This window comes from Camelus ferus, chromosome 8 (genome assembly GCF_009834535.1).
Source record: "Camelus ferus isolate YT-003-E chromosome 8, BCGSAC_Cfer_1.0, whole genome shotgun sequence".
Lineage (NCBI taxonomy): Eukaryota > Metazoa > Chordata > Mammalia > Artiodactyla > Camelidae > Camelus > Camelus ferus.
In genome coordinates, this window is record NC_045703.1 from 4,104,931 (window position 1) to 4,132,617 (window position 27,687).

General features: G+C 35.9%; 2 protein-coding genes across 3 annotated transcripts in view; both read right to left on the reverse strand.

Annotated features, from left to right (window-relative positions):
- Positions 1–18,299, reverse strand: part of FHL5 (four and a half LIM domains 5) — a 38,399-nt gene extending 20,100 nt beyond the window's left edge. Inside the window, exon 1 of the mRNA XM_014561343.2 lies at positions 18,072–18,299. The gene's annotated coding sequence lies outside the window, so the exon portion shown is untranslated. The remainder of the gene's footprint in view (positions 1–18,071) is intronic.
- Positions 18,300–25,634: 7,335 nt separating this feature from the next.
- Positions 25,635–27,687, reverse strand: part of UFL1 (UFM1 specific ligase 1) — a 33,708-nt gene continuing 31,655 nt past the window's right edge. Inside the window, exon 19 of one of the 2 annotated variants that reach the window (XM_032484425.1) lies at positions 25,635–27,581. In XM_032484425.1, coding sequence (XP_032340316.1) covers positions 27,363–27,581 — 219 coding nt within the window. In that variant the 3' untranslated portion in view covers positions 25,635–27,362. The remainder of the gene's footprint in view (positions 27,582–27,687) is intronic. The other variant, XM_032484426.1, reaches the window with a different exon arrangement.

Consider the following 27,687-nt stretch of genomic DNA (forward strand, 5'->3'; position numbering starts at 1 on the left):
ATGGTGAATGTCAGTAGCTTTTACTCTGAGGTCGGAAATAGGAAAAGAACGTCCATGATTATCACTTCTATTCAGTTTCATACTGAAAGTCATAGACTGTGCACTAACACAAGAAAAAAAACGTTTAAGAATTGAAAGGGAGCAAATAAACTCATTATTTGCTGATGACTGATTTTGTGTGAAGAAAATCCAAATAATTCTATAATAAATTATTAGAATTTATAAGTGAGCTATCGGAGTTGCTGGATAAAATGTCTATGTATAAATAAAATCTATTGTATAAAAATCTATTGTATTCTTATATAACAGCAACAAAGAGCAAATGAAATTTTTTTAAAAATACATAATATAAGATGACATTAAAAACCCCTCAAATACCTTGTAATAAATCTAGTAAGAATATGGAGACCTTTATGTGGAATACTTTGAAGGAACATAAAGAAAATCCAAATAAATAAGTGGAAAGGTATTGTACGTTAACAGACTTGAAAACTCATGTTGTGAGGCGTTATTTTTCTTTTAGCCCTTTCAGAATATAGGGAAATGTTTTCATTAACTTGTAATAGGGAAAGCTTTCTTAAACAAGGCAGAAAAAGCACTAGCCACATAGGGAGCATTTAACAAATTAGACTACATTAAAATTAAGAACCACTATTTTTCAGAAGACACAAATACAACACAATACAATAGCTATAGAGTCAGAGAAGGTATTACAACTCAAGAACTGACAAAGGATTCATATCCAGAACACACAAGGAGATTCTACAAATCAACAAGAAAAAAACCAGATAATGTGATAATGGAGCAAGACATGAATAGACACTACACCAAAGGGGATATTCAAATGACTGAAAGAGTTTAGGAAGTTCCTTGATACAAAATCAATGCCTATTCCCAGAAATACAGTGTTTTAAAAAAAATGTTGGAAAGCAATAAAAAATATACTTGTATTAAATGTAGCACAATATATCTAAAAACTTTATGATAGTAAGAGAGTTTGTCATATGAAACCCCGAAACTTAAGGTGATATAGTATTGGAACTGGATAAACCTAAAGACCAGTGAAATATAACAGAAAACCAGATCAGACATATATGTATATGTCTATCTATATGAATAATCTAATATTAAAAATAATATTTCAGTTTAGGAGAAAATTTATTCAATAAATGGTACTACAATAATTGGTTATTTATATGGCAAAAATCTAAATTGGTTTTAGTAATAGATCCTACCCTACATTATACACAAAATATATCATCAATATGAAAAGCAAAACTGAAAACATAGGAGGAAATTTCTATGATCTCAGGTTAGAGAAAGTTTTTTTTAAAGATACAAAAACAAACCATAAATAAAATGATTGATGATTTTTAAAAAATTTCTCATTGAAAGTTAAACTACTAACAATGAAAAGACAAGCCACAAAGTAACATATTAATAGATGACTTGCCATACATATAACTGATAAAAGATTCCAGTGCAGAATATAGAAAACATTCCATGAATCAACAGGAATGAAAAACTCACTCATGGAAAATCTAGACAAAAGATACAAGCAAAAATTTTTCTTTTTAAAATGACAAATATTTTAAAGAAGTCTCAATCGACTCAGTGAACTCTGAATTGATCTGTTTAACAAACCATGATGAAATCATTTATACTCACAAAGTCAGAAAAAAATCAACAAATCTGACAATAAGAAATGTTGGTGAAGATAAGGAGCAATGGAACTCACACTGAAATATGAATGAAAGATGGGTGGATAAAACAATTCTTCACTACATTCTAAAGTTGAACTTTTACCTTCCATATGACTTGGTAATTTCACCCCTTACTGTGTGACTCATAAAATCTTGCAAAGCTCAAAAAAAGAATGCTCTAAACTAAAAGAATGCTCATGGCAGCATAGTTTATAGCAGCTCTAACAGCAGGAAACTCTGAATGTCTATCAAAGGGAAATGGATAATTAAGTAGATGTTTGGTCATATAACATACTGCTATATGGCAATAAAAAAAATGAGTTACAGGGACCCTCCTCAACACAGATAAGCGTCACAGTGTTGAGTGAAATAAATAAGTTATAAAATAGTAAATACACTAGGATTGCATTTTAAATAAAGTTCAAGAACAGCCAAAATTGATTATTAGGAGTTATAACGAATATATTGACATGTTATTAAACATAATAAATATGTTATTAAAGCTATTTAAAAAAGCATGATGGTGTCAGACACAAAAATTGGGTTGTAATTTAAGGCTAACTCCTGGAGTAGATGGGGACTGAGAAGCTGCAAAGAGGGTTTCAGCTTTGTAGAAAATATTTGATTTCTTAAGCCAAATTATTTTTTATACTTCACATATATTAGAAATAGTCTTTTCTATATATGTAATGTTTAATTTTTAAAAGTTTTAAAAATGAGTGGATAATAAACAAATAGAAGTAGTATGTATTAAACCATTCTTTCCTTATGTTTGTCAACAGAGAAGTAATCTAGGTGGATGTAGCAATATCCAGAGAACATTTTTGTGTGCTGATGGTGGTCATGGAATTTGTTGTCCAAACAGGGAAGATGTAGAGATGACTGTGGGCTAAATCAAAGGGTCAACTGCTCAGGGTGATCATTTTAGATGTGAAAGAGAGAAGAGGGAGAAAAAGTTTTCTCGCTCTTTAAATATTCAGTTACCATGAAAGTGTGCAAAGCCAAGTGGTTCCAATATGCATGAACCTCATGCATGAGCACTGTGCAAATGAAGGACAACCTGTCTGTGTCTTATTACTTTCCTGCCAGAGATGACAGGTTTTAAAAGCAAGAGGGCTTTTACCTTTTATCGTGAAGTTGAAATGTACTAGGATATAATTTGGGCCTTCTGGTTTTCAATAATGTCTCTATTTTAGTGTCATTTTGAGGAATTTTATTTACTTGAGGGAGCTGAATTACCATATAGCCTTTATTCTAAATATCAAATATAATTTGTTACATTGATTTGATTATGGCTTTTCCCCCATGGAGGCAGGTAATAACTATATAAAATCATTGCATTGCTTACTTGCATTAAAATAGAGGATATACATTAAATAGTATTTAAGATTACTTCCATCTCTGTGCTACATGATCTGTAAGTTTTGCTAACTTGATGAAAATAATGCCACAACCCCTACTTTTGCATATATGTAATAGGGCACTGTTCTTTAATGCAAAGTTTGCCAGACTTTCTGGCTTAATTTTCATCTGGTTATTCAAAGCAGCTTCACTCAGCCTGTATAAATACATCTCTGCTCATCTGGGAGTGCTGCTCAACTATTTCAATTGTCCATTCAGGTCCCTCATTGATTCTGTAAACTAGATATGTCTCTGCCTTTAAGAAAGAACTTGGAAGAATTTAAATGGCACGTGGAACATTAAAGTGCTCTTGGGAAATGTTAGCTCAAAACATTGAAGTCTTTGAAACTTGTGTGATTGATGTAGCGAACTTGGGTGAAGTTAGAAAGTGGATGAAGAATCTTAATTTGAACTATGTCTAAATTTTCCCATTTAGGATTTTAATTTGAATTGTTGCTCTGAGGGCAGATAGAATGGCCAGTTAAGAACATTTTGGAAGCCTCACTGAGCAAGGTATATTGCTCTATGCTCTATAAACAGTGATAGAAACCATCTACAGATTGACTAGATGTTCAGTCCACCTAATCTGCCAAGGCAGTCGTTTCAATCATTATCTCCTCCCTCCCTGCCTGTGTCCCCTACATATATTTATTGGGTACCACATCCTATTGACTCCATTTCAGAAGCATTTCTTAAATCTTTGTTTAGGCCCTCCTCATATCTCTGATAGACCATAGTGGATTACATCAATCTGAAGATATTGAAAGTTTCTCACTCTATTGGGTGGAACAAAACACATTTCTACAGCATGACTTTTGTCCTCCAATAATAAGCTCAGTTTCCCTGGGGAGTTCCAGAACATCCTCCACAATGGTTGAGAAAAATCTTTCTCAGATTCATATGCTCATCTTCTTTCCATGGAGAAAATCTCCAACAGCTCTTCTTTGACTAAAATATGAAGCCTAGACTCCATTACTTAATATAGAGACCCTTTGCTACTTTGTTTACTTTTCTATCTCTCCATCCCTTTTCCAACCCGGTATCGTCTCTCTCTCTCTCTCACACACACACACACATCCCACCTACACTTTAGCCACTTCCCATGGCTCCCTATTCTTCAAATATACTATGTCTTTTACACCTTTGAGCCTTCACATGTGACTTCTATCTCTGATGACTTCCTCCTGGTCACCCAGCTACCTTGTGCACCTGATGATTCTTCTCATCGGTCAAGGACCAGTTAAAATCTTTCTCTCTGTAGCGTCTTCAGATCTCTCAGGACAGAGAAGTTGCTGTCATTAGTTCATATATATGTCTTTTCCTTTTGCCACATTGGGTAATAGCTGTTGGGTACTGCATCTATCTCTCTCACTTGTTAGCTCCTCAAGAGTAAGGATGTTGCTTGCTTCTGTGTATCTCAGGCCTGAGCATAGCAGGACCCCAGAACATACTTTATGGCTGAAGAAATAAATGAAGGGAAAACTTCCTGTTCCCCAAGAGCTTGGAATCCAAGACAAGTTCAAATGAAAACACATATACAAAGAAGATTCTATCAACAGGATGGAAGATAAAGGCTCAAGCATAGAAAAGTTAAGAATCTGTATGTGTTCACTTGAATAGTGAATTCATTCATGTCTCTTATATCTGTGGCAAATATGTCCAAGGGCTGAGACAAAGATTAGGGAACAGAAGGTGAAGCTCTAAGGATCTGGCCGTGTCAAGGAGAGTCCTTTCATTTTCCCTGGAGAAGACAGCTGCAGTTCCCTTTGAACTGAGGGAACTCTGGCTGAGGAAGATATCAAAGAAGCAGCAGAAGATGGTTAATATGTTGGCATTATTAAAAGGTTTTTCTCTAAACTATGGGCACCAATAAACTTTCATTAACAGTTTTTGAACTATTTGATCAGATACTTCAGTTCTCTGTTGGAAGACGTACCAGCCTTTCTGGGGCTGTGAACATGATTTTTGGAGGCAAGTCATGTCTTTACCAAGATTGCAAGGTCATTGCCTCTAAGATTTATGATGTTAGCTGAAGTATTGTTTCACTGAAGTGTGAGTGAATTTGACAAAGTTTGGGTGGAGTTAAATGAAATGAGATATATATACAAAAAAATACGCCAAAGTCTGTGTAAACTAGACCAGATGAGATACATATATATTCTATAGTAGCAAAATTTAAATTTACATGTTTAAAATACCATGGAGTTAGAATAACTAGTAAAGTTCTACTCTTAGGTTTTTCCTCTGTTTCTTTTCCTAGTTCTGAGGGTGGAGTTGAGCAGACTGTGTATGCTTCCTTACCTGTTTTCTGCTTATGATCCAAAGCATAACATACTGAGAAAAGTATTGGGTTAGAAACCATAGATGGCTGCACTGGTTGCTGTAGCCCTAGCATGTAACTTATGCGTTGTTATGGAAACCATTTCACCTTCCTGGCCCTTACTTTCCTGAACTATGAAATGATAACATTATCAGCTACTTGTGATCCCACTCAAGGATCAAGTGAGATATAAGCACGGAAAAGCCATGAGTGAGCAGGTTGTATGTATATTCGACTTGATGGAAAATATGCAATTATAACTGTCATTTCCCATTTTGAAGAAGGAGGCTATTTTCTTGCCCCCTCAAATACAACTTTTTAAAACTCAACAAACAATTTTAAAAATAACTAAAGCCATAACTTCTGGTCATCAATCAAAAATAACCTAAAAAAAGCATCATAGAATTGTGGTGGAATGTTTGATATTAGTCCCTAGGGACATATTCACAAGCCCAGTTTGTTGGAAGCTGAATGTCTTGTGTAGGGAGGTCGAATAAGAATTCTCCTGAGAGCTGATGCACTCCTCTCCCATGAAACAAAACAGCTGACGAGAGCTTTCCATCTGGTTAATTTGTTCTGTGGATGCTAATGAAGAAAAAAGTGCTTTGTAGGAGTTTTTTGGAGGGATTGCATTCAGAATCATGTAGTTATAGCAGCCATTACTGAAATAGAGGTAAAATATAGTTCATGGTAATACGTAAGTATAACCATATTTTATCATTCTATCCTTTACAAAATAAAAAAGTAGGTTTAATACCATCCTTGATAGTTTTCCTTACTGTGGTATAAGAAAAATTTCAAGGCAAAAAGAATACCATCTTTTCAGGTGACACTGAATTATCTAGATCTCTGTCTATCCAGATATCAACTTCCTGCTTTTAAATCCAACATTAGGCTTACCTCAATTTTCATCCCAAAGGAGATGAAATTTCAATAGGTATAAGCTGAGTCTTTCCTTCTACCCCTGTAAACTCATAGTTATTTCTGTAAAAGCTTCTAGAAGAGCAAATTCAGTTCCTAGGTTGCCTAGGGATCTCCTCAAAGTCTTGTTTGGGGTTTTGATTTAGTGCCAAGGTTTGGTATTTACAAGGACTGAACTAAAAGAAATAATTTATCTAAATGGGGATTACCATTGCCGGGTCAGCACATAGTAGGGATAGTGAATGTGAATATATGACTCCCCCAAATCAACCCCATTTCCTAGAAATGGAGTCTACGAGGACATTACAGATCTAATGTGAATATTAGTACTTCCCTACTCCCTCTGTGCTTTTTAAAAACTTCAACAAGTACCCTATGGAATTCCTCAAGGGTGGTGCTTGTGTCAGTTTTGTTGTTGTTCTGTTTTGTTTTGCTTTGTTTTATTGGTCTACTTGAAGATCGCTCTCATCATGTTCATTAATTACTATCAAATATCTGAGCCCTGGTAGCTGTTTTCTCAGCAGTGGGGAGGAAGTGCCATTGACTCATCTACTTAATACTTCTTCTACCTGATTCCTCTCGCATCTAATGACAAACAAGCTTATTTAGCAAGAAGTGTGATCTGCCATTTGTAGAAACGAAGCATAATGTGGAAGGACTGAATCTCTAACACATATTAGTCAGCTGAATAAACCCCACAGGGCCAGGTATTTGAGTGCACAAGATCACATGAAAAAATTTGCTATGGTCTAGTGGAATATACTTCATCAGAGAGGAAATGTCTTCTGTGCCTTTTTTCCTTCACTTTTTTGAGTTCAGTATCATATGTTATAAGGACATTGTGACTTGATCACCGTAAACCAAGACACCTATTTTATTTCCTTGGATGTTTTAAAATAAACTCTAATTTCTTTCCATAATTAGTGATGAGGAAACCCTATCCTTACTCAATTCATCTTAAGAGGATGACAAACATATTCAATTTACACAATGGCTTGAGAGCAGGTTAGGTTAATAACCACGGATCCAGGAATTTAGACGAGCTGTGCTGGGTGCTCCAATCACCACAGTCCAGTCATTGCATCTTAACCTTATATCATCTTGAAAACCTAAAAGTGCATGCTCCTTATCACATAGAAGAACCAGCAAAAAATACTTTCTGTAATTTTCTTTTCAATAAATATATTTTTAAATATGAGAAATAAACCATTTCTATTCTGACAAAAGATCGTATTAGAAACTGTTCAATGAAATGAAGAGTGTGCTTTATTTGGAAGGTGGCCAATATACAATGATAGATATATTCTTTAATAGAGCCCACAAAGTAGTTTTCTAAATCCATGACTTAACTAAATGACAACTCCAGTTAAGCAAATTAGGAAGAACATTTCACTCAGAGCACTAAATAAGATTTTACAATCAATCACATAATTCTTTCCTGAGACTAAGACAAGTCTAACCATATCATATATTGGCTTTCATGTATCCTGGCATTAATGTGTATTATAGATTCTGTTGGTTTATGACCTTCTTCAAATTCATAAAACACAATGATGAAAGAAGAGCTCATTTCTGGGCCTTCAGAAATAGGGAGAGTCTGTCAACAAGTTCTATTTCACCTCTGACTTAAAGCTGCGGGCATTTTTGATTTTAAGATATATGAGGGCACATTTATAAGTTGTATTATGATATGTTCTATGAAAGCCCTTTGTGTTTCTCTTAGATAATTTTTATATCCTGCCTTGTATTATAAATGGGGGGGGGGGCTGTTGTGTCCTTTTGACCGTAATGTGGGCTCACCGAGAGCAGCTATGGTGTCTTACCCATTCCTGTACTCCCAGTGGAGCCTAGCAGTGCCCAGCACTCACTGGCTGAGTGTTTACAATGTCTCAGATAGAACTTATGGCAGTTTTAAAAGGATTTCTACTTTATTGAAAGTCGTGATGGCTCAAGACCAGGAAAACAGGCTGAAACACCTCTTGTCTTGACTTTTCTGTTGGGAGGCATCATTATGACTCCCCAGGGACGAGAAGTACACGAGGTAAGTGTTCTTTCCTTGATTTCTAGGCTTTGGATACTCTCCTCTTTTCCTCTGAACTGGTAGGGCCAGACCAAGGATAAAAATGGTCTTCTCTCTTTGCAAGTCTACCAGTAATTCTATAGAGGAATGTAGGGGTGGAGTGGGTATCTCTTTGGACATTCTTATTCTGTTTTCAGAAACAGTAGTCTCTGCAGCTTTTAGACTCCTCCGGAGCCTGGAGCAGGAGCTCTCCCTGGCCCTTGTCAGACCGGGGGTGGCGATCCCAGCAGCCTGGCATTGAGCGCTGGCCAGGAGGCGTATGTGCCACCTGTCATCTGCACATCATTTCCAATTATTCTCCAAATTTTTAACTCTCAGTTGATCATTTTCATGATTTAGGGGGAGAGAGATCATAGTACCACTTTATAAAACTACTCCATTATCAGCATCCCATTTGGCATTTTGGCCGCATGTAAATACATATATGGCAAAAAAAAGACATTTATATTTTGCCTTATAAGGGAGAATATTGTAAATTATACCTATAGATGGTGCTTTAGGGCAAATGAGAAAATTTGTATCAAAATACCTTAAAAACTATTATGAGTTATGGAAAAAAAACCTTACTGAGGATATATAGGAATTAAAGAAATGGCAGATAGAACATTTTAGGAAGATATATGATTTGAAAGTACTGTAACTTTGGCACTGATCAAAACCAAATTTACCTTCTCATCAACTGATACTTAACTTAAAAATACCTAATCTCTTGAAGAAACCACAGAACAGTGATGAAGAGACAGGAAGGTAGTGAGATTTACTTTCCATTTGTATATAGCCTTTTGTAACTTTTGAATTTTGTACCAAATGTATGAGTGGCCTATTTTAGAAATTAAGTGAAATCTTAACACAAATCGAAAGGCTAAACTTAGTTCTCTTGAATCGCTTTTTCTTGACAATAAAACATAAGAACTAGAAGAGATAGCTCCTCATTTTACAGGGATAGAAACTAAATTCCAAAGAGGCTATTCATACAGCTGTGTTTCTTTCCAGAAAAAACAGGAAAAATGGAATATAGCTTCCAAATAAAATTTTGTAAATACTTAAAAAATACCCACATCACTAATCAAAATGAATTTTAACAAGCTTCTTTTTAGATTAGATTACTGGTTTGTAATGCGTGAACTATTTAGGATCAGATTGTTAAAATAGAAATGAGATTTTCTTTAAGATCGGCAAAATGGGATGCCAGTTTAGTGACCCATTTAAAGAATCTTATATTTACCCCCATTTTGGTAATTTTGCACAATTTGTTTCTCAGCTATGCTCTGTGTGACCTCGTTTTCTCAAGGAGAAAGGAAGAATTGAATTCCACTCTCCAATATATTAGTTGCACCACCAGTCTGTTCTGCAAGTTTACTAAAAAAATTAAACCTCAGCCATTAGAATGAGGAGGAGGAGGAGAGTTAAAGAGAAGGTGGAAGGAGGGAGGATGGGGAAGCACAGAAGAGAAGTATAGAGAAATTCAGGACAAGGAATCTCCTCTAGCTACAATTAGATATTTAGAGAGAGGGTCTCTTAGTGGGGCAGTCATTTTGATATTTCTTTCTTCCCTGTAAAAATATGCTTCTGATCCAAGCCTACTTTTCACAGAAGCACCAAATCTAGAAGCTGAGAGGGATTTTTGAAATTCTTGATCTGTTCCTCTCACCTATCAAGTGAGAAAATCTGAAGTTCAGGAAGCAAACTGACTTTTTTTTTTTTTCTCTTTTAAGCCAACAGAGTGGTTAGTGAAAAAGCCTCAACCAGAATTGAGATTTGCAGGCTTTTAATAGAAGCCATTTGTTGTTGCTGTTTTCAGACATAAATAGGCAAAAACTTTGCATGGCATCACAGCTTTGGTTACCAGTGCAATTTTTTTAAAAAAGGAAGACAAAAGCCCTCTCTTATTTGTATCTGGCACTCCAGCTTTTAACTGCTCACCAGGTAACAGACTCACATGCCCGAAGGGAGTTCACTCTCTGCCTGAAGCCAAGCTGCCACTGGCTGCACAGAACTGACCCGTTATCCTAAAAGCAGGTACACGTTCCCTCCAACATACAAGGCAACTCAATTTCTACTGTTTTATGTTTATGATCATTATTATTGGTTTACTGTGGAGTTGGGAAGAAATGCTCAAAAGCACATTTTGCTTTATTTTCTGGATCATCAGCTGAAAAGATGAGGTATTGATGTGTGTGCATGTAGGGTGTGTGTGCATTATGAGTCTGTGTGCCGTGAAGAAGGTGTTTGGGTTGGGGTTGGAGGGAGGATGGAAGGTGGTGTTAACTAGTTTTCCTAGTATTTATGCCTGAAGCAAAATAATCGCCTTCCTACCGGGATGTGATTTAAAAAGATAACAAGGAACATCTACGTCCTGTACTTTGTTGATAACACGATTCAATAATTACAAGTTATTGTAAGTTTAAAGTCTGTCCGTGATGGAGGGGGTGGCCAATAAATGGTTGTATGGTGATATTTAATACCAGCTTTAGTTTAATTTTTATCTGTTCTCAGTCTCTGAGATTTAACCAAAGTTGGGTCTCGGCATCTGTGAAAGGAAAGTGACTGGGGCCAAAGTACTCAGAGCCTTCACTTGGCAGTTGTGGGTTTACAGCTTTGGAAACACAATGTGTGGCTCTCAGGTTGTTTATGCTAATTCTGTGTCTGAAGTAAAGGGAAAATCTGTTATCATTCCTTTGGAAACCAAATATTCACAGCGTTAGTTGACAGATATTGGTTACAGTTTCTTGTTACTTTTATTTTCACCCCAAGCCTCATTCAACGTGTGGATTTGTAAGACATGCCAGCGTGTCACACAAGCAGGAGCAGAGACCTTCCCTGCCTGGTTCAGGGCTGTGTCCCTGGCACCTGAAGCAGAGCCCAGCACAAGTGTGTGTTGAATGAATGCAGGAAGAAGGTCAGATGTTTGGCCATGGAATCCTAATGGTTTAGCGCCAAACAGCCACTCCCCTCCTGTTTTATAAATGGAAACCAACCCAGAAAAATAGTGTAAGTGAAGTAGCAATATGTATTTTAATAATAATTTATGGTTTACAAAGTGCTTTCATGTATGTTATCTAGAATAGTAATTCTTAAACATTTTTAGTTTAGTTTAAATATATTCTTCTGAAGAATATATATATGCCTGTGTTCATATAACTTTCCTAAACCTGATGAACCCAGGGTTCTTGGAATCAGGCTCTCAAGTGCAGGTTGTCAACTACAGCCCAAGGACCAAACTCTAGCCCCGGCCTGTGTTTGCATGGCCTGGGGCCTAAACATAGTTTTTACATGTCAAAAAAATATGAAAAGAAGGATAAAATTTTTTGACATATGAAATTACATTAATTCCAATTTCAATGTCTATAAATAAAGTTTTATTGAAACACGGCCACTGTCATTTACATCAGTCTGTGGCTGCTTTTGAACTATTACTGCAGAGTTGAGCTATTTTGAAGTCTAAAATATTTACTCTCTGACCCTTTACAGAAAACATAAAAAAAAAGTGTGCTATTAGTTATATTTTGCTGAGTATTATTTAAATTATACCTAAGTTTAGGGTTTGAAAAGAACTTCTGCATACCACTTAAAAATATAATTGTTTACTAAAAGACTTTTAAAATAATAGTACAAATCATTAATGTGGTGTTCAGAAAAGTACTTAATGACACGGCAAAATGCTTCTGATATTGCTTTAAGTGAAAAAAAACCAGTATGCATTAAGTAATCAATGTGATCTCAACCACATAAATACTTCTAAAGAGTAGAAAACAAGTTTAGAAGAAAATATGCTCAAACGTTAAGTAAGACTCAATTAAAGTTATAGATTTCTTAAAACGATTTTTACTGTTCAGTACATTCTAAATTATAGAGTGCATAATGTACCATTTTGATAAGGAAAAATAAAATACTGAAAAAAATTATAGTCGTTCAGTTTAAAAAAAAATCTCAAAGTGTAGACTCTTCTGTGATAGTATAACTGTAGAAATGTTCACAAGAACAAATGAATAGAAGGAAGGTAATTGCAAGACCAGAAAGCATTTTTCAATCTTGCTTCACTTAGGTTGTGTGGCACCGTGGTGTCAGGTGCTTTTTATTTTTTTCTGCATGCAAATTATACCCATGAATCTGCTAAAGATGGCAAATTTTATGTGAAGAACAAATTTTATACAAAATCAAAGCATTGTTAGTTCTATATTGAGAGGTCTTTGGTTATGATTTATAATAGGCCACTCCTTGTTCACAGAAGACCCATGAAATGGTCATCAGCACAGTGCAGAGATTCACAATGTAAGAAAAACTGAACACCTTGATCAATGTTTCTGTAGACACTGTGCTGACTTGATCTACTTGATGAATAAATAAGCAAATATACGAATGAATGAATAACCTGCATGTATGACTTTTTGGCTCTGTCAAAAAATGAGAGACAGCTTGATACCTTGACCAGGACAACTATTAGAAAGTCTTTTTAAAAGTATTAGGAATTAAATGATCATGACGTTACTTAAATTATCTTGTGAACAGTAAGAATCATTAAATATAAAAGATCATTAAAGAGAACAGATTTAAGCTTGACAAAAAGAACCCCAGAAGCCCATTTCCCCACCATCTGCAGTATGTACTATACTTGCAATTCAATTGAAAATAAAACCCAAATATGTTTTCTTAAATAATGTGAGCGGAGAACCTGATACATCAAAATGATCTACTGAAAAATATAACTCAAGACCCATTGATCATACTGCTCTGGCAAAATGAATAAGCAAAGGACTATCTCAGAGCTTTGCTAACAATCAAGTAAGATGGGTTTAAGGTCCAGTAGCAACAGAATTGTAACAGCAGAATTTGAGGAGAAATAAAAACAAATGCCTACTGTTAACATTGCTCTAATACAAAACTCTACAAGATGGGTGTTTTTATCCCAGCTTTAAGGTAGTTAGGCAAACTAATTTGCCTGAGTTCCCAGGGAACTCAGCATGGACCAGACTTCAAAGCTTTGACTCACTTCTCTGTATCACACAGTCGCTCTTGCACTGACTTTCTAGCCTTGCTTATTTATTTAATGAATTTAAAAAATGTTTTTCTTTTCCAGTGGGTTAACAATCCAACCCAGAGGCAGTATTGAAGAGAAGCTCATTCTATTATCTCCAATACTTCCCTTTTCTCAAATAAGATCTTAAAGCTTTCTATCTATTCCCTGACTCCATGTCTCATTTTACAAGTCTTTGGAAATGTGTCCATCAAATGCATTCATTCTTACTGATCACTTGAAATCTGCAAAAGAGTGTGTGGGATACTAGAAATTCAGTGGTGATTGCCACAGTTCCTTGCCCTAATGGAGTATATAGCCTTATAGAAGATACAGATAAATAAATGAGATTATAATCTGAGCCCAAGAGGGCACATTGGTAGTATGGGAATACGCAGAAGTAATACCACATTTAAATTTGGGTGGAGGGTGGTCTGTAAGTTCTTTCCAGGGGAGAGGGCACCTGAAAGCGAGTAAGGTGAGTTGGGTCTGTTTGCAGAGTGCTCTGCAGAGAAGTGCCCATGGAGGCCCGGCAGAAAAGAGGCATTTGCTCAGTTCTTAATTTGCTGAAGGTCATTTGGCTTGATTGAGCAATAGAATGTGTGCGTGCGCACATCGATGCCATGGTAAAAATAGTTTTGGAGAAGAATGTAGAAGCTAAATTATTGAGAGTCTTGACTGATAATAATAATAACTAGCACTTAACACTTACTATGTGCCAGACACTGTTGCAAGTAATTCTAATATAACACATTTAATCCTCATTCCAAATCTAAGAAAAGTTATGCCATCATGATCCCCATTTCCTATACAAGGAAAATGACACACACAGAGGCTAAGTGACTTCTCTAAGTTCCCAAACCTAGTGAGAGAGACAACTGTGACTTGAGCTCCAGCCAGTCTGGCGTGAAAAGTGTTGTTCATGGACTAGTATTATCAGCATTGCCTGGGAGCTTGTTAGATGTGCAAAAACTCAGGCACCAACCCAGAACTATAGAATAAGAATCTGTATTTTTAACAAAGACCCAGAAGTCGTTCTTGGGCACCTTAAAGTTTGAGGACAGCTGCTGTAATCCACTAAAAGCTACTGCTTCTCTTTAAACTTGAGAAGGAAACTGGATTTTATCCTACAGCCAGTGGAGAGTCAGGAAAAGGTTTAAAATAAGAGACTGACAAAACCAAATCTGTTTTTAGACTGATGGTTTTAGGTCAGCCTTCATGCTGGCTTCAATATGGAGAATGCAGCAGGAGAAGGCAACTCTGGAGGCAGGGAAACCCGTGAAAGGGCTGCTGTTCACCAAGTAAAGGAGATGGCAGCCTGAAACAGGGTGATGGCGGTGACAAAGGAGAGAAGCAGCTGAATGTATGAGGGAGCACTGACAGAACTTGGCGATTCAATGAATTGAGGGAGAAGTGGAGTTAGTTCATCTCCACTTTTTGGCTGGAGCAAGTGGTTGCATCATGGTGTTATTTTCTGGACCAGAGTATACTTGGGGGAAATAGAGTGGAAAGTAGGAGATGGAAAAGAAGAATTTACTTTTAGATTAAAATAATATTTGAGAGGACTGTGGGACAGCCAAGAAGAGCTGTTCAGCCAGGACCAAAGAGGGCAGAGAAACCATATAAATTAATCGGACATTTTGGAAGGGGTCCCAGAGAAAATTCTGTGTCCAGATTTTTACCTGGCTTGCCTCTGATGTCCCTCCCCTTCCCTCACAGTATTTGCTGGAGTCCAAGTCTGCTCTGGCACTCCTGTATTCAGCAGACAATTGGACATAGAGGTTTGTAACTCAGAAAAGATATCTTAGCCGGAGATAAATATTTTGGATTCATAAGCATATAAAAGAAATGATAATCGAAGCAATGGCATTGCTCAGAAAGAGAAAAGGAGTCTAGGATATAGGGGAGAGGAAGAGGAATCTGTGAGACAGACAGAGAATAGTGGTCTTAGAGGTGGGAGGAAAACCAGGAGTTTGCTATCATGGAAGCCCTAGGTAGAGTGTTTCCAGGTAAGTGGAGAACAGGGTAAAATGCTTCTAAGACACCAAGAAGATAGAGGATAAAAAATGTCTGTTGGATTTAACAATACACTAGTGATTGATCACCTCAGAGAGAGCTGGGGAAAGCTGGTGAGGACCAAAGCCAGACTGCAATAGACTGGGAAGTGGGGGCTAAGGAAGTAGAGATTCTTAACAGAGTACAGACAGTACTTTCAGGAGACTGATCTATGAAGCTGAGGAATGAGGGTAATTGGAGGAGCTCAGTAACGAAGGAGAGGCTTTTCAAGATGAGGAATTTGAGCATGTTTAAATGGGTAATTGGAGGAGCCCATAAGGAAGGAAAGATTAGAGACGGGTTTGAGATAACAGGCACTTGCTTAGATCTTCCCTTTTATATCCCAACCTCCCAATAGGTCAGTAAGGGAATTCCGAGAATGGCCAGAGAGACAGGAAAACCCCGCTGCAGCCGCCTGTTCCATATTCTGGGGTCTCCAGAGCCTCAGTCCTGCCATCTTTCCATTCTAAGCCTTACTCTCCACAGAAGGAACTGTTCTGCTGCCTCAATCTTCTGCTTTTATTTTCATGGACGCACTGCCCAGAACAAGTATGGCCACAAATTAGCTAAGCACCTGCTTTGAAAGTTAATCCTTAAACGTCATCTTCAGCTAAAATTCTGGCCTTACCCTTACCTGTCCTCATGTGAGGACAGTTTAGAGATAGTTTAGGCATACCTTCACCTAAGCCTCTTAAAGATTTGGTGAACCCACCCACCCTAGGGTATGTCCGAAGCTGAGGTCTATGGCTTCATGGAAAACAGAGGTTCATAATCAGGACCCCCTAAGAATACTCAAGGACAGGTTTCAGGAATCTATCAACCCTAGAAATGTCATTGAAAAAATCTATTTGCAATGGGCTTTTTTTCCTGAGAAGAGGGTCCAGTGATTCTACCAGGTTCTTAAGGGAATCTGTGATCCCAGGGTGGTCTAGTGTGGAGAGAGATAAATGCTTAAGCTGATCATTTTGGAGGGATTTGAGGTGGAAGGGCAGGAAGGAATCCTCCTCCTCCTCCCCTTCCTTCTCTTCACAGCTCCTTCCAGGGAACCAAAAGTTAACCAAGAAAAATGATGACAATCAGGAGAAAGATAATTACAAGAACATGGAAATGTATGGTTGTTTAGCTGACATCTTACTCAGAACTTCACACGTGAACCCAAGTATTTGGTTTTCAATTCTGAAGAGGTTTCCTAGACTGAAAATATTAAAACATCCAAAAAACAAAGCTTCCCCCAAGTGTTCTAGATACACATTTTATTTTCAGTATTATAGTAGAAAGTGACTAGGCTTGCCCGAGGAACCGAAATTAATGCAGCTTTACTCAAAATGTTTTTGGCAAGTACGATAAGAATAAGAGGTATGCTTGTCAATGAGGTGATGTTACATTAAACACAAGCCTGCTGCTCTTGTTTAGGTAGAACCGTCCCAGAATTGGCAACTAGTGATAACATATGGGAATAAACAGAACCAGCGTAGAAAACAGACATCAGAGTTTACCCCATCAAGCAATTCGGATTATGGCTTTAGGCACATATCATAACAAACATGTTAAGAAATATCTTGTATGATACACACGTTTGCAATATTTGTGTTAAATTTTAATCCATATATTTTGCTAATAAAATCCATATATTTTGCTAATATTTTGCTAGAATTTTTACACGACAGTATTGTGATTGTGAAATGACAGCTGAAATGACATGAGGAATTTCTTACATCTTGTTTATAAGAATTACATGTTTTATTAATGATTCTTGTTAGTTCCCACATTTCTGAAACCCAAATTGACAAACTGAGGAATTGCATTTGGTTTTCAAATAGATGACAGACACCAAAGAAGATCTGATTAAAATAGTGAGGGGAAAAAGCATAAACACATAAGGAAAACATACTTTTCTTTACACAACACGATCTCAGTTTCAAGAAGCAATGCTTTAGATTCACGTAGTGTATTATGTATCTGTGTGGGCCAGACACACAGGCATTTTCTTTCAGTCTTAGGAAGCCTAAGGTTAGGAATTGTCTGTATACCTGTTTATGGAACATAGGCAGATTTCTTTTCTTTTTGGGGGGGGGGGGAAACAGCAGGAATCTCACTAACACAGTTAAAATCTATAAATGACTTCAAATTGTCCTTTGAATATATAAATCCAATCATAAAATATCTTTAGCAATAAAGTTAGTCATTCAAATAAATTAAGCCAAATAAAACCTCGAATCCATCACCTTTTTAAAAAAAGAATGCAATAAAGCTATGCCACCAATGTATAAAGCGATTTTCGGAACTTATGAGGCAACTCCAAAGAGTTATCTGGTCACTATGTTGCCTCCACACACATGGCATCCAAATGAGAAATCTGAGAAGCTCAGCTTATAAAATTTGATAACTGTTGGCTCAAATGACTCTTAAAAACTTTATAAGAAACTTAAAGATGTATACTACTTGCTAAGTAAAAGTTTTCTCTTAAGCAGCCACTCAAAAGTTTCTCAGAATCTCTTGTACTTAAAACATTAAAGAAACAAAAATACCACATAAAAAGCGCAAAGGAAACATAAAGGAAAAGAAAACAAAACTTACTTTTTCTTAAAGCTGATTCTTCCAATGCTTTAAACAGTATGAAAGGAGAATATATGATGATTTTCCCCCCCTCCTCCAACACATTCATATGTCAGCTCCAGCAGGAACAGAATGGGCCACCAAAGCTATCGGAGGGTCCCTCCCAACTGCAGCTTTTTTAACTTTGTGGAAGAAAATAGGAGGGCGTGTGGGTGTCCTCAAAGTCCTGTGACGTGCACATAGCTGACTCCTACTGAGCTGGAAAAGCACTCCTTGTCAATTTTTATTTAAAATTATGAGTAACAAATTCCCTGCAGGATACCCTTAAAGGGAAATCTGCCGGAATTGGTATTTGAAATGTCTGGATGATCTCCAGGAAGTTTAACATATGAAGTGCCCATACAGACATTCACATCCACACTGAAGAAATTTCCACTGCCTAGGCTAAAGTAAGGGCATATTTAAATTCTAAAAAATTCCGTTAAGGATGATGTGTTTTCTGTTTCCTTGGTTAATCTGCTTTTTGTTTTACCTTCAGTGGCAAGCAGAATCCCTCTCATAGGTTAGGGATGGCTGAACTACACAGAGCTCAGAACTATCTGGAAAGAGATGAGGCCAGGCCCCATGTTCTCACCTGTAGAGTTTGGGGTAGCTTGAGAGATGAACGGTGGTCTTGTGACCTGTATCACTGCCTTCCTGGGAAATTTGTGAGCTTTGAGCCTTGGATTTGACTACAGTAACTCAAAACAGGCGCCTGCTTCCTGCTTCTACACTGTGGGCCTAGCATCCCCGCTGCTGCCTGTTCCCCTGTGAGCTGGCACTGATTGTTATGTCACACCCGCGGCTGTGTGACTTCATTTAAGCACACATGCATGGCTAGAGCTTTCAGGAGTTGGAGCTAAAGAAATGTTTGAATATTGAACTAATCCACAACAGGAATTCTCAGTGGTTCGAACTGATTCATAAAGCAAGTGACATTTGCTATCATATATCTATCTATTTATTCATTCTTTCATTTATTTATATTTTTTAATTTTGTTTTAGAATGAAAAGTTGTCCTTATTTTCCTTTTTCTAAGGTACTGAAATTTATTTTCAAATTACTAGTGGAGTCACTGCTATATTTTACAAGTTGGAAACCTTGCAGAATCATAGGCTGTGAAATATTTTGTATATATTTTATTACTGTTGCAAATATAACATAGTAATTCTATCTCAACTTGACAAAAATTTATTTTTAAATTAATTTCAAATTTTATAAAAACTCTTTGCTAGACATCTCCATTGGTGTGGTGATGATGATAGTGATTTTTAAAAAATATTTTTATTGAAGTATAGTCAGTTTACAATGTTGTGTCAATTTCTGGTGTACAGCCTAATGCTTCAGTCATATAGGAATTTATATATATTCATTTTCATATTCTTTTTCACCATAAGTTACTACAAGATACTGAATATAGTTCCCTGTGCTGTACAGTATAAATTTGTTGTTTGGATTATGATGTTGATAACAAATGCTTATCGAGCCTTACTGTGACTTTGCTCTTAAGCTCTCCATTTGAGGTTGTTTCTTCAGTCTGGAAAGGTGGGTGAGGGAAGAAATGCTCTGCCTTAATTCCCTTTATTCCCAGACCAAACTTGAGCTGTCCTTGTTCTAAGTGCCAAAGGGATGGTATGTTAATATTTTCTGAGGTCAGATGCAGTTATATACAATCAATAAACTTGAGCTAGGGAAACACAAAGCCAATCAACCCTGTGCTTTGTTATTCACCTGACTTTGATGATGAAGATATTATGAAAATGAAAGCATGATTAGCAGCAACAAGTTGATTCAGTGAAAAGTATGCAAGTATGTTCGCTTGGTGATAGATTTTAATCCTCATGACCCAGCGGCTAGATGGGCATTCTTCTCCTTTTATAGGTGCGGAAGTGGAGTCTAGGAGATAAAGTTGCTGGGTCCCCATCTAGTTTTGGAGCTATCACCCTCTTTGTTACACCTGTGCTTCCTGAGAGGGTCATCTCCACCCACTGATCCAACCTCTGATCCTTCTGCTCCTTCCTCAGACTACTCCACTGGAGCTTCATTAATTTCATAAAAGATCTTAATTAGCACCCCAAAGAGTAGTGTCTTTAATCTTACCTGAAATTTCTTATCTCTGCCTTGTCCATTTTTCTTTTGAAATCCTCTTGCTTTGGTTTCACTGTCACACTCTTGATTTTCTCCTGGCTCTTAGTTTTGAGCATCCTCAGCTTCCTCTTCCTTTATTCACCTCACCCTTCCCCAGAGCTTCATTCTCAGTGCAGAATGCAATGCTTCTCTTTACACCCTCCTGGGGTTCTTTAGGTAAACAATGAACAGTGATATATTATGACTCCCAAACCTGTATTCTTAACTAGTATCACTCTCGAAGGTTCCAGACCTGTATCTTGTTGTCTGTTGGCCATCTTTGTCCAGAGGTCTCCAGGCATCTCAAACTCAGCAGTCCTAAATAAACATCTTCATCTTCTCCCCACTCCCCATCATACAGATAATCTGCTGTATCTCCTACCTCAGGGCATGGCCCCGTCTTCCAACCCATTATAGCTTGGGCTCCTCCCCTTCCTCACTTATTCTCCAACATCCCCATCCTCAGCTTCTACTGGTTCTACTTTGTTAACTATTTCTGAAATTCATCATTATCCCTGCATTCCGGTCCAAGCATTTCTCACTTGGATTACTATTATCAGTCATAAAATAATTGGCATCTGCCTCAGTCTGAACCCCTTTCAATCATTTCTCTATATCACTATGAAACAATGTTTACTTAAAGATATCAGTTTATTGAATTTCTGCCTCTTGCAGAAAGTCTGGAATAAGAATGAAAAAAATTAAGTTCAGAATGACTTGCAAAGAGACAGTCACAACTCAAAACTTCACCCGCATCTCTTTAGAATATTAGGTATTTATATAAACATAATATACATATTTAGTATGCATACATATAGCTATAGAAAGAAATGTTTATGGAAATGTTTTCCTGTAGATGTTGATACAGCTATAGTTAAATACATTTAAATTAGAAAACCAAGACCACATTGTATATAGTATATCTTTTTTACTTAATATACTGTGAATGATTTTTCCAAATCAATTAAATATTTTTAAAGTGGGTGTGATAATGGCTGCAGTATAATGAAATGTATGATGGAACAGTGCTTCCTCTTCTCTCTGATTTGTTTTCTTCAACACCAAAACTTGCCCTGAGCATTTATAACGTATGAATTGCAGGACTTAGATTTAAGGTGGGAAAGAGGGAAGGAGGAAAATATAGACCTCTCAGTTTTTTATTTACATTTACTAGAGACTATTTAAACAACTATATATTCTGTACTAACTGTGTGTCATGCCTTCAAGCAATTATCCAACCTGTAAGTCTATATGATAGACATTTTAGGTAAGGACAAGTTCAGTAGGAAAACAATTTGATAAAGTGCTTTTTCCTTCTTTACATTGAATAACAAGAAACATAAGTGAAAACCTGTGGGAATTTTGTCTTAGCTTGATTAATCAGAGAAAGGGTTTTTCTTCTGCAGGTTAGCATCTGAACAAAAATATTTCAGAACCAAGAAGATAGCCTCCTTTCTGTGTGAGACACATCATCCATGTACCTCTTCTACCAGAGGCTGGGAAAAAGATTTGCACACATTTTACTGCTCAGAAGGGGAGACATTGATTTCACAAATAATACATACATTTCAAAGAATTTTGGAAAACTGTCAAATTGCCTTTCAGAATGAATGATCTTTCTAAAAGACAAAGCTAGTCACCTTACTTCCCTGATTAATTTAATCTTTAAAAGCTACCCCTGTTTTTAGGAGGATGGGTACACTTTTCAGCTTAGCGTGTAAGGCATTTCACGTTCCCCCTCTGGTCTCTCCAGTTTCATCTTATACTGCTTCCTCATACCATTTTTCATATTTCTCATACTTTAGGGATTCCCAAATGTCTCATTGTTTCATATTAATTCATCTTGGTACTCCTGAATCTCCTTTCCTCTGCCCAGAAATACCCATACCAGGCTGGTCCTGCTTTTCCTTCAGGAATCAGTTCAGGGGATCACCTCCAGGCTGTTCAGTTCCCCTCCCCACTGTGCAGACAGTTTGACCTCCCATAGCATCCTCTGCTTGCTTCTCTCAAAACATTTTATTGAACCATGATCGTTGATTCTTGCCATCTCCTTGAAAGCAAAGCATGTTTTTAAGATTTACAATCATATTCTTTATACTTAGCTGTTTTACAGGATCCAGGAGATTGTGAGCCAAGGATTTAGACTCACCATGTCCTCCCTTTCTTCCATCACACCCCAAAATAATCCCTTCCTTCCTGCTCTTCACACATCCCGGTTAAGTCTTACTACTAATCACTGAAGAGGACCAGAAGTGGAAATACAGTCAAGCTTGATAAAACAAATGAAACACAACACTGGGACCGTAAAAACAATTTCATGCATGTTTAAAATAGTTCCTTTTTTTGTGTGTGATGTAAGTGGAATAAACACTGTGTTTCTGAAGGCCCAAAAGTCAGGATTTCTTTCCTAGATGGTTTGGAACAAGTCTCTCCTGGTCTCTATTTTTTAGATTAATTTTTTATTAAGTATAGTTGATTTACAATGTTTCAGGAGTACAGCAAAGTGATTCAGATTATATATATAATATACATATTATATGTAATATGTCTATGTATGTATATATTCTTTTCAGGTTCTTTTCCATTATAGGTTATTACAATTTATTGAATATAGTTCACTATGCTATACAGTAGGTCCTTGTTGTTTATTTATAGTAGTGTGTATATGTTAATTCCAAATTCCCAATTTATCCTCTTCTCCTTTCCCCTTTGGTAATCATAGGTTTGTTTTCTATGTCTGTGAGTATATTTTCCTTTTGTAAATAAATTCATTTTACCACTTTTTTAGATTCTGCATATAAGTGGTATCATATATTTGACTTTCTCTGTCTGACTTACTTCATTTAGTATGATAATCTCTAGGTCTATCCATGTTGCTGCAAATGGCATTATTTCATTTTTTATGGCTGAGTAATATTCCACTGTATAATATACACACCATTTCTTCTTTATCTGTTGATGGATATTTAGGTTGCTTCCTGGTCTTGGCTATTCTAAATAGTGCTGCTATGATCATTGGGGTGCATTTATCCTTTTGAATTAGTGTTTTCCTATTTTCTGGATATATGTCCAGGTGTGGGATTGCTGGATCATATGGTAACTCCATTTTTAGTTTTGAAGGAATGTCTATACTGTTCTCCATAGTAGCTATACTAATTTACAGTCCCACCAACAGTGTAGAAGGGTTCCCTTTTCTCCACACCCTCTCCAGTAATTTTAATGATGACCATTCTGACCGGTGTGAGGTGGTACCTCATTGTACTTTTGATTTGCATTTCTCTAATATTAGTGATGTTGTGCACATTTTCATGTGCCTGTTAGCCATCTGTATGTCTTTGGAGAAATGTCTGTTTAGGTCTTCTCCCCAATTTTTGATTTTTTTTTATATTAAGTTGTATGCGCTATTTATATATTTTGGAAATTAAGCCCTTGTTGGTTGCATTGTTTGCAAATATTTTCTCCCAGTCCTTAGGTTGTCTGTTTTGTTTCCTTTGATGTGCAAAAGCTTTTAAGTTTATTAGGTGCCATTTATTTATTTCTGCTTTTGTTGCCATTACTCTAGGAGACAGATCCAAAAAAATACTGCTGTGGTTTATGTAAGTGTTCTGCCTGTTTTCCTCTAGGAGTTTTATGGTTTCCAGTCTTACATTTAGGTCTTTAATCCATTGTGTATTTTTGCATATGGTGTTAGAGAATGTTCTAATTTCATCCTGTTACATGTAGCTGTCCAGTTTTTCCAGTGCCACTTATTGAAGAGAGTATCTTTTCTCCATTGTATATTCTTGCCTCCTTTGTTGTAGCTTGATAAGTGTGTGGGTTTATTTCTGGGTTTTCTGTCCAGTTCCATTGATCTATTGTGTGTTTGTGGCAGTACCATACTGTTTTGATTACTATAGCTTTGTAGTAGTCTGAAGTCGGGGAGTGTGATTCCTCTATCCCCATTCTTCTTTTGTAAGATTGTTTTGGCTATTTGGGGTCTTTTATGTTTCCATACAAATTAAAAAAATTTTTTTCTTACAGTTGTGAAAGATGCCATTGGTAATTTGATAGGGATTGCATTGAACCTGTGGATTGCCTTGGGTAGTATGGTCATTTCAACAATATTGATTCTTCCAACCCAAGAACATGGTATATCTTTCCATCTGTTTGTATGGTCTTCAATTTCTTTCATCAGCATCTTATAGTTTTCAGAGTACAAATCTTTTACCTCTTTAGGTGGGGTTTATTTCTAGGTATTTTATTATTTTTGATGCAATGGTAAATGGGATTGTTTCCTTAATTTCTCTGGTACTTCATTGTGAGTGTAGAGAAATGGCATAGACTTCTGTATGTTGATTTTTGTATCCTACAACTTTACTGAATTCACTGATGAGCTCTAGTAGTTTTCTGTCACCATTTTTAGGATTTTCTGTATGTAGTATCATGCTATCTGCAAACAGTGGCAGTTTTGCTTCTTCCTTTCCACTCTGGATTCCTCTTCTTTTTCTTCTCTGACTGCTGTGGAGTCCTGGGTTCTCTTTATTCTTTTGTTTGCTGAGTATGGCCTTCAGGATGGAGCAACCTGTGTGAATCTGTAGACCATTTTAATAGCCACTTTAATAGGACTCCCAGATTTTGTGAAAAATACACATCCCGAAGTTTATAAATGTGTTTTTATTTCATCTGCCATGTACACTGGGGCAAAGGCTTCATTAGTAATAAACAAAGAAAGCAAACCTTCCATTGTCCCCACCCTCTACCCAACTCATATAAGTTAGTTTTTGATAGAAAGAAATTCCATTTAGCTCTGGGTCAAGCGGCATTTTGGAGGAAGGAATGAATCGTTCCTTCTCAATCTATAGACACACTATACTTCAGATCACTTTGACCTCATCCTTGGTGCTTCACAATCTGACTAAAGTACATTCTCTAAAAAGTTCAAGATGGTTCTACATTCAGGTTACATTCTACATCCTACATTTATTGTTTTAATTTAGCATTAAGGTCTTTTCTGAAAATATACTCTGATTTTGGTAAGATATGTCACTCTACACTGAATTTTTCTGATGGTCAGAAGTGGGTTTCCTTTGATTGTTCAAAAACATACGGTCTGGAGATGGAACACATGAACATGAATACCTGAGCACATTGTTAAACTATCTCTACTGTTACCTGCAATGATAGGAATAATAGATAAGAGAGTTTAGCTACACATTTGCTGAAATGTAGCCAATGGAAATGATTTACTAAGGTGAAATGGTTCATGAATGGCAAACTTTCAAGGAAAGAAAGACACAGAGGACTGTGGACCTATTTTTGTGTAAGAAAAATATAATAAAATCCTTTAAAAATGTTCAGAATAAGAATTTTAAATTGTAACTATATTATATATGTATCAATTAAACCTAGTAATTAAAATGGAAGCTTCAAAGTACCATATTTAATAGAAACAACAGGCCAGTTTATTTTAAATAACATTCTTAAATCTGTCCATTATCATAGAAGATAATTTTTATTAATGAAATTAGATTTTTACATACAAAATCAGCTATATAATTTTATTTACAAAAAACAATAAAAACTGCTCTTATTTACTGTGGAAAAATAACCATTTTGATAAATGAAAAAATTTTATGCAAACAAAATAAGAATGGCTTTATTTGCTTCATCATCTCTTCTATTTTTATTTTCACAAATTAAGAAAGAATGCTTTTATTTGCTTCACTGTCTATGATCTAGTTTGGATACAAACATGGATTACTTTGGTATCTCTTGAAACATAAATGGTAAGGTCCTTAAAGACAATAAAAAATTAGGTTGGGTGTTCAATATTTTGGAAGCTGAATCAACAAATAAAACTAATAGGAGTTTGTGGTCACAGAGGATTTGTCATTTTTCTTCCTTTGCTCTTATGAAAATACATTAATAGAAAATTACCAATGGAAGATATTTTAAAATTTATGTTATATTCCTATCTACTTTAATAAAAATGCTTAGCAAATTGTATTAATTTCTTTCAAGCAATAAATACTTTATTTAGAATTAGAGGTAGACCAATCTTTGTATCCAAACATTTTAAAACAGAGTTTTAAATGCCATATAAGGAATTATACAAAATAGTACTTTTTAATATTTGAGATTTAACTTCCTATTATATTTTAAATAAATTCTTTTTTGATACATAATAAATTGTTGCTTGAAACACATTTGGTTGAAATGATTACTCTAAGGAACTATTTTAGTTATTTTTAACTACTAATAATCTTTATAAAACAAGAATACCTATTTTTTAATAAGGGTTCCCATTTTTTAAAAAAAAAAGTTCCAGCAATTTAAATGTACTTGGAGATCCCCTTACAACAAAGTATTAAGTGCTATAAAAAAATGAAATTTAGAAATGCAAACTGGGTTAAAAGAAACCATTTGTATTAAATTTTTAATTTACAATGTTAAAATGTGACTTTTATCTATCAGTAGTAAATTATATATTTTTCTTTCACTCTTGTTAGCATCTTGTTACAGATTAGAGCACAGCAATGCTTGGGCCCCTCTGGTGTTCTGCACCTGTAAGTATCCCTTAAGCCTCCAACCACATAAAAGTTCACTCCTGGTGAGGAGATGGGAGGCCCTCTATCTGCCAGAAATAAAAGGGCTTAGTAATAAAAAACAAACAAACAAAAAAGCAAATTTCTGTACTTTAGGTTTGAAGCTTTCTCTAGAAATTTTAAAATAAAATACACTATTTTCATTTGACACCACAGGGTTTTTTTTTTTTTTAAACATGACTACATTTTAAATTTCTCCCCAATATGTGTAAATATAATAATGTCACTTGAAATCCAATTAGATGACAAGTAAGTCCTCTCCTAGAGAAAATGATACCAGAAAATTTATTCTTCATTCAGCATCTAGAAAGAAAATAAACCTGAAATGTGTAATTTTTAGAATTACAATGTGAAAAAGAAATCTTCCATGGAGAACCCAATTTACAAAAATTCACATTTTTATAACATTTACAATGAATACAACACTACTGTTTTTAACTGAATTGTGACTATGGAAGGCCCTATCGGGGATTGTGAAATGAGTATTTTTTGGTAACCATTCACTTTTATCTTTGGGGAAAAAAATGTTTACTCTATGACAACACTAAGTAAATTAAAATCATTACTCTTCTGTCATTGATGATTTCCTGGATTTAAGGACAAGGTCTTTAATGGACGAAGAAAGTTCTTGAAGCTCTTTACGAGTAGTACTGGTGATATCTTCTTGTTCTTTGTCTAATTCATCACTCAAGGGATCTTCTCCCTGCCCAGTTTTTTTACTTTGACTCACTAAATGCTTTACAACCAAACCTTGATACTTTACCAAAAGAGTATGCTGATCCTGTGAAAAACAGAAAGAAGAAAAGTTAACAGATTTAATTTTCTGTGGAACAAAGTAGGATTTGTTCAACCAATACACACTGAAGGTTTTCAGCTTTACAAAGTAC